This window comes from Rhagoletis zephyria, unplaced genomic scaffold (assembly GCF_001687245.7).
Source record: "Rhagoletis zephyria isolate East Lansing unplaced genomic scaffold, Rhagoletis_zephyria_1.1 Rzeph_scaffold_00699, whole genome shotgun sequence".
NCBI classification, from domain to species: Eukaryota; Metazoa; Arthropoda; class Insecta; order Diptera; family Tephritidae; genus Rhagoletis; species Rhagoletis zephyria.
Genome location: NW_016157783.1, coordinates 188,082 through 202,775, shown reverse-complemented (window position 1 = coordinate 202,775; position 14,694 = coordinate 188,082). Strand labels below are relative to the sequence as shown.

The following is a 14,694-nucleotide window of genomic DNA, read 5'->3' as shown; positions in this document are numbered from 1 at the left end:
TTACATTAACTCTGGCAGCTCAAAGAGGAGAAGATTTATTTATCACCCTATACTTCCGGTAGTCCCTTCCAGTGACGTCCGGTAGTGCATTCCAGTGGAAGTTTTGTGATCTATCCCTGTTCTGACGTTCATTCTTCATTTCTTCATCTTTGCTTTGTGATTGTTTCCAGTGTCAATTGTCAATTTTCAATCGTCGCGACTCGCGAGGTGAGCAGCCGAATATTTAATTTTCAGTTTTTATAGTTGGAAATTTGCGAAAAGCAAGTAACTAAAAAAAATCAAAAATCAACTTCTTAACCTTGCAATATCTAATTTTTGTCAGTAATTATTTACATTGATATATTTGCTTTGGTTATTGTGTGTTGGGCGTTTCCATGGGCCAGAGAAATTGTTTGGCTTGGAAAAAAGTGGTTGTGCTGTGAAAGTGTTGAAATATGTAATTTAAAATTTATAGCTTGAACCTAAATAAGCTCCAGGAAGCTTAAGTTAACAAAGAAAGTGTTCAATGTATTTGTAAAGGTGCACTCCTTAACAACGTATTGTTCCGGTAATGAAAAATCGAAAAAAGACCAATTCTGCTGACGCGATTGTTACTCCGTTATGGGCACATCTGTCGTATGCAGTACCTACCGATCTCTTTCTTTGTTTCGTGCAAATCTTCGTTTTATAGTCGACTCTTTTGGCCAATTTCAGTAGTTGCCAAATTTTTCGTTGTAAAGTACATTGTAAAACCTCAAAACCATGTTTAGAAGCTTTCTGTATGTAGGATAAGTGAATAATCTGTACTGCTCTGCCTATGTAAACCTGTCCAATGTCAGATAGCTTGTCATACATGTCGTCAGCATGGCAATGCATCATCATTTAGAAACCGTCCAAGTCACACAAGCATACCACGCACAGCAGCGCTCATTCATTCCGACCAAGTCTGCGTGTACTTTTTTATACACCTAGTATTGCCATAAAAGTTAACAAGAAATTGCCATGGCTACAACTACGCCGATGGCAAAGGCAGAAAATGCATCGAAACACCCACAACAAGTACAACTAGCAGAGGCTGGTGAAGCTGAACATCAACAAACAAACTATAATGTTGTCAATATTGTGGCGGAAGAGGCATCGACAAAAAATGGGTGCGTCACACAGACAGATGTGCAGGAGGTAATTGACGAAGTGGAGCAACACACCCTAATGAAAACAAATAATATCGCACCCGGTTCGGATACGGGACCAGCGGAAGTAGAAGCAACGTCAGCTACACCTGCTGCCACCACTTTGTCAGTAATGGTCGTGAATGATGTACCAGAGACTCGTCTTTGTGGCAAAAAACTGTTGTTGTGTCGGCGCTTTAAGAACTGTGGCGAAATTTTGCGTAACTTCAATTCCCTGCCACTATTCGTTTACGCGACATCGCCGTCTACTCACGCCATTTCAGCCGATGGCGTGGGTGTGGCCAAAGAGGCTGTTGCAGTTGCAGCTGCAGGTGTATTGGGTCATAAGGTAAGAGAATATTAAACCAAATTGCAAATTTGTCTAACCTATATTTATGCAATAATAACACATATTGTAGCAAGGTAATTAAATTTTCGCAGACGATACTGTGTGCGTGTGCGAATGCGGCCATAAATACAAAAATGCAAAGCCACAAACGACAAAATCTGAGTAAAGGATTTAATTGATTAACTAATGTCCGGTTGCACCAATAAATTTAAAATTTATCAGCCCTTTTTTTTTTTGGAAATTTAAGTTACTTATAAACTTATACAAGGTCGGAGAATTATTTGGCTCAACTAACAAGTTATAAAGCCATAACAAAAATAGAACAAAAAAAAAAAAAATTTTCCGAACAAAATTGTACTAGTTTAAATTCTAATAGTCTGATAAATATTAAAATTGATTGTTAAAAATGGGGATAAGAAACATATAAATTTTTACGGAAAAATAATGCAAACTATGGGAGTTATAACCTGTCCAAGTGACATGTATTAGAAAATCGCTTTAATTTTTGGCAATTTTTTTAACACATTTGCTTCCATAAAAAGTATGTTTGACATTTTTTTTTGTATGGAAAGAAGTGCGTAATACATTCGGAATAGGTAAAGAAATAAATAAAATAATAGAAACGCGATTTTTTGGGAACTTCAAACTTGTTCCTTATTCTACTAAAACTAAATGGGCTATAAAACTGCATACTCAAAAAAAATTCTTTAAAACCTGATTAAAAGGTTGAAAATGGGGAAGCAATTTTGCAGAAGCATATAATTTTTGCAAAAAGTTTGAAATATAAATTTATATGGTTTTTTAGATAATAAAGTATACTTTTATAAATAAATATTAAATAAACAAAAGAAAAATGGGAAAAATTTGTTAAAATGTCTTGTTTATTTTTCCTTCACTGTATATAGAAAAAGAAAAATTGGCGGCATGGGTCTGCATTTGTAGAAGTTATTAAATTCTTACTATCTGCGGTAAAAATTACGCCTTTTATTAAATTTTTTTTTTATTATTATCGCTTTTTCTCGAACATTTGTTTATGTGGTGGGCGTGTCTGAAAACGGATCTGTACCAAATTATCATATTTTTACTGATTGAAATACCATAAAGCTACGTACCAAATTTCATTAAAATCGAAGCTCTTTTAAGTTCTCCGCTAACTAGGGTACTTGTATGTTCTTCGCCATATATCAGATTTCTTCTTACTGCCATAAATGAAGAGCCTGTAATGAATTATAACGAAATTGGAGCACATTAACTTTGGGATATGGGATGGCGACACTGCGACATGGAGTCTTTACAAAAACTTTTTTGGCCCTACAATTCCGGACAAATTTTTTTTTTGTTGCATTGGTATCAAATGAATCATGATAATTTCCCACCTGCTCTTCTATTTGAACTATTTTTTTTTTTTCAAAATTAGCTTCCGGTCTGATTGACAATAGTTTACGTATTTTGATTATAGTGATTTGTTAGTATCTTATTCGCCCCTGAGCCATTCCATCCTCATTAAGCAACGTTGTAAAGCTCTAAAAAGCGGTAATTTGTTGAAGTGCTTCGCTGCGCACCTGCTGCATCTAAAATTATTTTGCGTCCATATTTTTTACTTTACTGCAGTTTAATGTACATACATACATGTGCTTACATACACATGTACATACATACAAACAAACTTATTTAGTACATACATATGAATATATTTTAATTCACTTTTTGTGTGTGCTCTGCATCAAATACATATATACTTACTACATATGTAGTTTCGATACGTGAATGCATCTGTTATTTTCTACATTTAATTAAACTTTTTTAATGTTGGCACTAGAGCTGAAGTTCGTTGTTGTAGTGTTTTTCAAGTCGCTCTGGTTGCTGTTACCCGGTTTCTGTTGGAGTTCACGCATGGCTGATTGCCTCCGTCTGTTGTATAACAGGCCAGTGCGATCACCCGATGACAACGACAGCTATTGCTGCCAGTACCGCACCAATGCCAATACATAATAATAACAATAATATTACCACCCCTACCACCTGCAGCTAAGTGTATACCACAACAACGACCATGGTCGTTCATTTAATTTTTGCCATACTCTCGGCCCATAGTTAAAACTGTCCATATCAACATTATTTATGTAAATGAATGTGCCTATGCAAATACATATGTATGCACATGCATATATACTTACATATGCACTATATATATATATATACACTGTATACATATATCCATACATATGTATGTGCATTCGACATGCATACATACATACATATTTGTACATATTCATAAAGATACATATAACTTTTGTTGTGCTTATGAAATGGAACAAAACCTACAAATGAATATGTACGAGCACATACATAAATATGCGGAAGAGCGGGTGCAACACACCCGATTTTTCCAACAAAAGCGTAGTTGCTGTTGTCATCGCTTCGCCGCAGAGTGGAAAGCACTGGAAATTGCTCCCGAAAACATGTGTTGCTTTGGTAATTTGTAATGGTGCACTTGCTGAACCGCTGCTGGAAAATTTGTCTGAATTTATTTACGTTGGCACGTACTTTAACATACATAGGTATATGCGTTACAAATATGCGTGCAAGTGCATTGCGTGTCCGAAGCGAGCTAAGAAAACTGACATAGTCGTATTATATATGTACATTAGGGTGTTTTTTTTTCGACTTGATTTTTTCACTCCTACTTACCTCGAAATTTTGTGGAAAATACCTAAAAAGACTCCTTGAAAGTTTTAACCATTAATAATAACATTAAGTACTTGCCCTAGGCGTGCAAAGATTTCACATATAAAATACACGTAAACTTTGATTGTTTTTCTTCAAAACTCTATAGCTCAGAGGCATTTTATGGTATAATCATGGTCAGTAATGGGTTTTGTTCAGAATTGAACGTTCTACGAAAGTGTTCATTGTGGCGGAACTCAAACTCCCATCAGCGAGTTAGTACGGGTCACTAAACCCAATATTTTTATGAAATTCCGGTTTTTTTCCACTTTCTCGTAAATAGCGCGAGGTACAGAAAAATTACAAATTACAAACTTTGAGGTCATTCAATTTCCTACAAAAAACACCAAATCGCTAATATCGATATTTCTTGAGATATTGGGCTTGGAAATTGAGCTAGTGTGGAATTTTCATTGATTATTGAGTTAAATAGTGAAAATTGTTGATTAACTTCAAGGTCCAATATCTCAAGAAATATTATTATGGATATTAGTGATTTGGAGTTGTAGAACTTTTTTGTAGGAAATTGAATGTCCTACAAGTTTGCCATTTATATTTTTTCTGTAGCTCTTGTTATTTTCGAGATAGGGGCAAAAACACGAGAATTTCATGAAAAAATTGGATTAGGTACACCGCAATGGACACTTTTGTAGAACGTTCAATTCTGAAGAAAACCCATCATTGACCATTGATTATACTAGAAAATTCCTTTGAGATATAGAATTTTGAAGAAAAACAATCAAAGTTTACGTGGGCGAGTACTTAGGGCTGGTTTAGTTAAGCCAATTTTCTTGACTTAGTCAATAATAAGCTGTGTAAAACGTAGGCTAACTTTTGACTTAAGTCCAAAAATTGGCTAAACTAAGATAAGTTGAGTTAAAGAAACCAGCCTTTAATGTTAATAGGAGTAGGAGTGAAATAAACAAAAAGCACCCTAATGTACATACATATTTACTATATTAGACTGCATCACCAAAAAAGTTGCGGATTACAATATTTATTATATTTGAAGACTTCCACCAAAATATTTCGGTAAATATTAAGATTTAAGTGAGCTGCACCGATTTGAAAATACGTCCAAACTTGGAATTTTCAGGAATAAACATTGTTTCTTAAAGAACTTATTGAATAAAATCCCTCAGATGACAAAACAGTTTAAGATTAAAAAATCTGCATAAAAATATGAAAAATTTGCTTCTACGTAATCATAATAATGAGGTTTGGATGCTGTTTTTTAACCTTTGGATTGGTTTAAGCAAAACTTGAATAACCGGGCCAAAACTATTAATTTACCCTGTGTACTGCGGGCCAAAGCTCAGATAGGTGAACTATCGTTACGTTGAGTAACTTGTTTTTTTGTAAAGTGGAGAAAATTAAGCGTTTGTCTAACTAATTTTTGTTGATTTTTTCTCAATCATTTTTTGGTATTTCAATTTTACTTTAAGACAGCTGGAAAAAACGGATGGAAGTGCCTTAAAGGTACATACTTCCTTCACGAACTTGCAAATAGAAAGAACAACAAAACTAAGTAACTATTAGCTACTTGTTTTTCAGGGTGTCACAGGAGATATGTGTGTTTATTTACAAATTATCCAGTACCTTGCCAGCAACTCTCCAGTAACTTAATTTCTGAGAGTACGCTCTCATAGCAAAAAATATCCAAAAAAGTACGCGAACTCTAATCCAGTAATAATTTGCAAATTTCAGGTAAGTACAGCTGATAAATTGCTTGTTTATTCGCAGCAAATTTTTAATAGAACAATATTTTTATATTTAAATAGGTTTATTTTGCCAATTTTAACAATAAAAACCAATAAACAGTTTCCTTATTATTATTGCATCAAGCAACATGCGATCAACTGTTTTTCTTACTGGCAAATACTTTCAAGTAAAAATTTATCCAGTAAAAACTTGCAACTTCGGCTGCCATTTTTCGCTCTCTCAATTCCCCCTACTATGCAAGTTTTTGGAAAACGCCAAAACATGAACATTCGTAAAAACTTTTACTGGATTTTACTGGAAATGAGTAAACAAACACAACTGTAGAAACCTTTCCTTATGACTTCACAATATATGGTTTTACGTTACCACCACCATGCATCCCATTTAGGTGCTAGTACATATAAATTACCGATATCATTCGTACCGATTTAGACGGGACAGTGCCGATTTTCAGAAAATTGTCCCTCCGAATATTTTTTAAAAGTCGGGACCTATAAGTGTACAGATTTTTCATATTTGTGCCGATTGCATATTTGTCCAGATTTTTCATATTTGTGCCGATTAAATCGTGATTTTAGGTCTAATTTTTTTTAAGGTTTTTATATTTGTTAATTATTATTTTTTTAATTAAACGGGTTTAACTGGAATTTAGTGAAATTATAAAAAATAATAAATACTAATTCCCTCAAAAAAATCATGGATATGAAAAATAAAAGCTGCAGATAGATAGATAGTTGGGTATGCCACTACGACCGGTAGGTCTATTGTTCCCCTAGCTCATCACAACACCTCGACTAGCCCCAGAGTGTCTATAAATTTCATATATACCCCGGGGACAGTGAGTGTATGTGCTCCTCTTTTGGCCAGACGTGCCTTATGCTCCTATACCTCACGGCCTCACACTCCATAAGAAGGTGTAGGGGAGTCTCCCTGGCCGCGTCGCAAAAGCGACACAGCTCTGGACTAGATACCTAGTTTATACCCGTGCCCTCTGAGCCTACAGTGGCCAGTCAAAAAACCTGTAATAATTCAGTATCTTATCAGAGTGAATAAGAAATTATACATAGGCAAGAGACAATTTAGCATTGTTTGGCTATTCCATTTTCGATTATTTAATGCTTATTTTTTATTATCTAACAAAGACAATGCAAGTCAAAATTTCAAACCTTGCACAAAAATTAGCTAAATTGGACAAGGTTGCATCAGAATTTTGAGTTTTTTAATTCGATTTCTTAGATGGGCTATAAAACTGCATACTCAAGACAATTCTAAAAAATCTTATTAAAATGTTTAAAATTTTGATCAACATTTGTCAAATTTCCTGAAATTTTTATAAATAGTCTACACTTTGAAATTTTGATTTGCATCCTTTTTTTAGATAGTAAGTTGTATTTTCATAAAAAATGAATAAACATTTTTTAAACAAAGAAAATTAGTCCAAACTTGCTAAAATGTATTTTCCCTATTTACATTCTCGCCACCGTATATATATTGTTTCAATAAGGGCCTTAGAACAGCCATACAACACAATGCGGGGCATTGTTCGCCTGAACGAACTTGTAGTAATCTTCGAAATCATAATCACTACACAATTTAATGTAACCTACAAACTTACGCTAATTTTTTCAGGTTCACTCTATTTTTAAATCCATTCACGGCGAAGTCTGTTATTAAAAAATAAAATAATTTTACTCAATGCTGAATGAAATACATATAAATGATTGATATGCTTTGCTGGTGCTGATAATAGTTTCTGTTGTAGATAGGTGTATGCATTTTTCGACTTGTTGTTGACTTGTTCATGCTGCTCCTTGGATATTCGTATTTTCATGCTGTACCACGATACGCATCATATGAGCTTCTGCCAACAACAAATAACTTCAGATAAGTACAGGTGCCGTATCCGCAACTCATCAAAGCGCCCGGATAGTAGGTATGCACTGTATGTGCGCTTGCGCGCTATGCTTCACTTGCGATTTTTGCACCGTTGCTTGGTTGTACACGTTCCAATGGAAGTTGGTATGAAAGCAGTATTTTGTGTGTGTGTGTTTTTTTTTTGTGCCACGCTGCCATTCAACGCTTCGTCGCATGTTGTAACAGTGGGTGCGCTTTAAGCTGGATTTCTACCCCAGCCACCTATTTGCTGCCGTAGCTCGAGCGATGCGCTATGGTGCGCACCCAAATCCGAAAATGTTTGAATGACTGCCGCCACAAAAGCGCAGTACAAACAAGTCGCTGAATTGTGACGCGCGGGCATGGCATGTGTAGGCTTGAAGCGGCAGGCTACCACCGACTTCATTATCAATAGCCAACCGCCAGCTAACAACCAGCTATCAACTACCACATTTCCGATGGCCGCCTTTGCAGTCATCAGCGGCATCGCATCGCACAATCAACGTTACAAATAACCTGCGAATTGGCAATCGGCGATCGACAACCAGTAGCTGCAAATAGTTGTTATCAATATAACTGATTTTTGACGTACATATGCTTATATAAATAAGTATGTATGTATGTACATATGTGCAAGTTTTTAATTTTAGCCAGACTCACAACGAAATCACTGAATGCGGCGGGCCTTTTTCGCTTTTCCAGCAATAATTAGCGGCAGCCGCTGCAACCAAAAAATCATTGTCGGCTAAAAATGAGAATTGAGGTTACTTGCGTTGTTGCCAGTTTCCTGCGGTGTTTTGTGAGTGTCGACTGGTGAATAGTTACGTTGTTGGCCTATTGGTGTTGGCGTTGTTTGTGTTGATTTTAGGCTTGGCTGTACAATATCGATTCGAGGAGATAGCGTAGCTGCCGCTGATTTGTTTACTCAACGAAATCTAAAAGTGAAAATCGTTTATTTATCCTACAAACACAGTTGGGGCACACTAATTTTGATTTTAAATTAATTACAGCTGATATCAAAAAACTTTGCTTTTACTATAGTTTTACATTGAACTTTTATACTCAACACTTGTAGAAGAATGTATCGCTCATGGGCAGAGCTATGTATATATTTTTACACTGTGCTCAATTTTCAAATGCTGTTATCTTTATTATTATTTTTTCTTCTTTAAACAAACACACCTTGCACCCACATCAAAATGCTTACGCATACACAGCGGGCTTGGCATTTGTCCCACGCGATTTCCTTCCTTCATTCGTCAATTGTCTCTCACAGATATTCGATTAAGTTAACAGTTGCAAGTACTTGCACACTCACATACATACACTTGTACATTCATAAATATGAAATTCGACCCAATCATTGAGTCAACATTCGGCTATACATTTCGACATTAAGTATGTCTTGCCATATACGCACGATTATTTTATATGCACTTCACGCCGATAAGTTGACAAATTCTTCAATAAAAAAAATTCGTAATACACAGAATGCTGGAAAACAAATCGGCTATAAGAAAACAAACATACATATGTATACCCTGCAAACCAAAGTTCCCGAAATCTTAAGGAAATCGTTAGGAGTATCTGATTTCTGTAACGATTTTTTTTACGAATTTTCAAAGAAAATTATATGAAGGGGTTGACACGAACTCGTATAGAAATTTCTGTACGAAAAATAAAGAAAATTCTGGAAAAATTCTGAAAGATATTCTTCACATAGCAGCATTATTTTCGTTGCTTCACAGATTTTCTTCCGAAATTATGGAAGAGTGCGTAATTTATTTAATTTTAGAAAATTCGGCAAAAAATCGAATTAAATCTTAACGAATTCTTTAAAATTTCTTTACAATGCAGAATACTCTGAAAAAATGGTTTGCTGGGTAAACATGTATGTCTATACAAATATATGTAGGTACCAGGGTGATTGAGTCCGTTTTTTTAAACCGGGTTTTTGAATATTTTTAGGCGGTTGTTTTGAAATCTTGATTTTTCGAATACCAAGTAAACCGGATTTTTGCAATGTTGTTGTTGTTGTAGCAGCATACAAGTTCCCCAAAGAGTTTTTGGGGTGTTGCTGGAGTGACAGTCCAGTTTAACCTGCTACAATATTCTTAATGGAGTTGTGTGAAGGTATCGCGGGGCTCACGAATCAACTCGAGCCTTTCGTCTGCGATAGATGGCGTTGGTTTCCGATGACGAAATTTAAGGGACTAGAGTTGACGAAATGTCTGTCTATAATATGCTATATTTGTATAGTCTGAACCAAGTCTCTCCAAGACAGTCGATTCTACATCCTCTAAGTAGTTCTTTTCCGACAAAGGATTCTTGTTTTAGCGAGTTAATCTTGTTAAGGTCGGTGAATCGCATTAGCGTGAACTTTTCACAATTTTTTCCTGTTTTACTTATAATCCAAAATACTTCGAACTTATTTTGCCTTATTGATTTCACGATTAACGATTAACAGAAAAAAATACCACCGATTTATGCGGTTTTTTCTTAGTTTGCAAATGGAGACCCAGTTTTTTACAAATTGACATTTGTCGAACAACTCGAAACCCGGTTTTCGAGAAAAGGCGAATAATCGAACACCCTAGTAGGCACCCAAATATTGTAAACGACATCTTTTTTATGTGGAAAAATATATTCCTCGAAACCGTTTTGTATCACTTTCCTTCCAGGAAATATCCAATAAGATATCGTTTGAAATATTTTTCGGAATATAATAGTTTTTTTTGCTGAAAACACTTTTGTCTAGAGCTTCACCTAAACTGCGCCAAATGTTAGCGTCAGTGCGTGGTAGCTGAAGCTGAAGAGGAAAATCCGAGGAATGGTTAACCAAAAATGGCAAAAATCATTTATGTAATTGAAATTCTCGAATTTTTATAACAAAAAATTTGATAAATGGGATTTGCCCCTCTTACTTCTTGAAACAAACCAACAAGCGCAATTTACAAGTAATTTTTAAGCAAAAACCAAAACCGACATCAATTCTCATATAAATATTATCGTTAATTTCTTCATGATCCGATTATTGGATTTAAACCAAATTAATATGGGACCACCTGTGAGGTCCAAAGTTATGCGGTAACATACATAAAAACAATATTCCCACGAATTGATAACTTTTTTCCTTTTTGTGAAGTCGGTTAAAAAGTGGCGTTGATTTTTTGGAATGTTTGTTGTTCAGATTAAAAAGTTTAAATTTTGATTAAAATTTGTTGAATTTGTTTAATAAGTTTTCTATGCCTACAACGGAGGCATAGTTGGGGTTTCTTTTTTACCATTCCTTGGCTCACAGCTTTCCATTTTTTTTGCCGTCGCTCTAACACACCCAGGTTCTGTGCAAGCTAACACAGAAAAACCTAAGTTGACAGCAGGTGTATGCCACCATTTAGATACTTTATTTTTAGACTGATTCTTAATTGGATACTATTTTCTTTATATGCAAGATGTGCCAATTTTAATTACATTTGCTTACTAATTTTCAACGCAGATTGTGAAAAACACCTGTATCTTATCAGTAAGTTCACTAAAATTTGATTTGACTCATTGCTGTCCACACAAACGCTGCTTTTACCTTGGTTTCACAGTGTTCTAGAAATTTGTCATTCGTTTGATCAAATTGAAATTCTTATCTAGACACAATTGTTTTCGCATATCTGATTATATTTTCTTGCAACTTTTACAGTTGCTGATAATTTGCAAATATTTTAATATGGATATATTTTATATATGTACTAGCAAATATGCGGCTTGTTTCGCTACGTCTGATAAGCACTCTTGCGTTGACCAATACACAAATAGTGTTGATAAACAAAAACGGCTTGTAAAGTAAAAACTATTAGTTTAAGTTGAAACTGCTGAAGACCAGAACCTTTCGTTCGTACTTACCATTACAGTGACCATTCGTACCGATTTTGTCCGGACAGTACTAATTTTGTGAAAATTGTTCCGTTGAATATTTATTAAACGTCGGGACGTATAAGTGTCCCGATTTTTCATATTTTTATCGATTAAGTCCCAATTTTTCAGTGTTTTCTTTATTAACTTAATAAGAGTATCCTTGCACTGTGGCCCAAAAACAATTTTTCGCACAAACATGGCAGCACTTTCTTTATCACAAACACATAGAATGTAAGGGAAGCCATAAACATAGCCAGCATCCTTATTTTCTGTGATCTTACTAATACTAATAATAATAATACTAATTCCCTTAAAAAATGATGGATTGGAAAAATATATAAATACAGTGGCGAAAATATAAATAGGGAAAATAAATTTTTTGGCATTCTTTGGCTATTCCCCTTTCGATTATTTAATGTTGTATTATTTGTTTATGAAAGTGAAAGACTATGTAAGTTAAAATTTCAAATTTTGTACAAAAATTAGCAAAATTCGACAGTTTCATCAAAATTTTGATCTTTTAAATTAGATCTGTACAAAACATTATGAGTATACACTTTTGTAGCCCATTCGATTCAAAGTGCACATTTTAATTGACTAGGGCTTACTTTGTATGGAAGAAAATGCGCGAACAAAAAATTGCCAAAAATCAACGGTAAGTCTACTTTATTATACTAAAATTTAATGGTAAACATTTGTTAAAATCCGTCGAAGTTTTTTAAATGTGCAACAAAATTTTAAAATATTTGATTTACATGTTTATTTAGGTGGTAAGTTACATACATTTCCATAAAAAATAATAATCATTTTTAAACAAAGCAAAGTGGCCAAAACTTGCTAAAGAGTCTTTGCCCTATTTACATTCTCGCCACCGTATATATGTGCGTACACATTTTTTTGGATAATTTTTCAAGTATTTTCTCTTTGTTTTATTTTAAATAAAACTGTATTAAAAGATGTTATGTCGTTTTATTCTAAAAACAAAATTGTATGTTCCGACTCGATTCTTTAGAAATGTCCCGATTTTTGGCCATATTAATCTGGTCACCGTACATATGGTATATGTACTAATTAATCTCTTTCGATGCTATGAGCTCTCCACCTGTGGGATATCTGCAGGTATTGCAAGTTTTGCCAAGCAGTAATCTTCTCCCATAATCTTGTTGTCACGTCCGTAAACCTGGGCTCCATTGGTTTCCGCGAAATTCGCAAAAATGTGTGGGTCAGCTAGGTTTACGTAAATTTAAAAATTGTTCAGCTAGTTTAACAGCGCTAAGCTAGCTGGAGAAGACATTTTTGCGAATTTCTCGGAAACCAATGGAACACCTAAATTTTGGAGGCCCTAATTAACACCTAAAAGACACCTAATTCCTATCTAATTTTTATTGATTTTTGGCGACATGGGTCAGCTAGGGTTATGGACGTCATTTCATGCAAGAACTGTGTACAAACGAAAATTCTGGTAGCGATTGAAATCACAAGAAATTTTTACAGTGTGACAGAGTTGTTCTTCATTTTACTTTGTTAGTGTGGTTTTGTGCAAATTTAATTTCTGCAAATATTAGTAAGTGTTTTTTACAATTTATATACACTCGTGGCCATGTAAACTTTACCACGACTTAAAAAAAAATGTTGGAAGAATTTTGTAAATTAATATTTTTGTTTTTAAATATCGTTAACAATGCAACTAAAATCATATAAATAAAGGTTTCAAACTGTGTACAAAGTTTAGAAAAATTCATAAAATTTTCATCAAACATTTAAACTTTTTAATCAAAAAAAAAAGAATCTAAAAAATCAACGGTAATTTTTAGCCACTTTGAAACACATTATCAAACTAAAATTGAATGGGCTATAAAACTGCGTAAGTACTATTTTTTCTTGAAATAACGGAATTTATAGAGTTGCTAAATAAATAATACAACACTTCATTAATACATAAACAATTGTTATTTTAATGCAATAAGATTTGAAAACCCGGATATGCGCTCATTTTTGTTATCCGGATATTCGAATTTTTTAATCAGATACCCGGATGTTCAAAAAATCCGGAAAGAATTCCCAGCCCTAGTAAATACATGTTTGATAAGTTGTACCTTCCCACACAGAAGTGGAAGAAGAAGCAAAAATTTAGTCAAGTCGAATTTGATTGCGGTTGATGTGATTCAGCGTGGATTTTATGACTGATTTGGTGCAGTTGGTGTGTGATTGCTTTGTTATTGTATATATGTATGCACATACAAATGTATTTACGTTAGTGCATTCATACATAAAACTAACATCTGTTTGTGACGCTGTCATATCGTCGTCGTTGCTGCGCCGCCACCACCACCAATGCACCGCCGAGAACTCAACGGTTTTCAATTTCCATGCACATAAAGAACATAAATTATTATTTAATACTTTCCCCTTTGCTTTATTGATCGCATTTGAGCATTTGTTTGTTAAATCGAAATTGAAAACCGCTACATACATTACATATTACTAAAATTTCGTAGCGCATTTCGATAAGAATTTTCATGTACATACTGTACATTTATTTGCTGGGTTTCGTCTATGTTTTTCAAACCCTGCATTAAATGGGTGCTGCAGCGCGCTTGCGATTGTTTTTTTTTTTACTTTTAAGTATCATGTGAAATTTTGTAAGATGTTTATCGTTGTATTGTAATTTTACGAGAGTATGATTTTCGAATTTCCCAGCTAATACTACTTACATACATACATATCTACATACATAAGTGCTTTTTTCTACACTTCGGTGAATAACGGGTGATTTTTTTGAGGTTAGGATTTTCATGCATTAGTATTTGACAGATCACGTGGGATTTCAGACATGGTGTCAAAGAGAAAGATGCTCAGTATGCTTTGACATTTCATCATGAATAGACTTACTAACGAGCAACGCTTGCAAATCATTGAATTTTATTACCAAAATCAGTGTTCGGTTCG

General features: G+C 34.4%; 1 protein-coding gene across 1 annotated transcript in view; it reads left to right on the top strand.

The window, feature by feature from the left end:
- Positions 1-202: 202 nt before the first annotated feature.
- jvl (javelin-like) overlaps positions 203-14,694 on the top strand; it is a 45,463-nt gene continuing 30,971 nt past the window's right edge. The window contains exon 1 of the mRNA XM_017613666.1: positions 203-1,497. Coding sequence (XP_017469155.1) covers positions 982-1,497 — 516 coding nt within the window. The 5' untranslated portion in view covers positions 203-981. The remainder of the gene's footprint in view (positions 1,498-14,694) is intronic.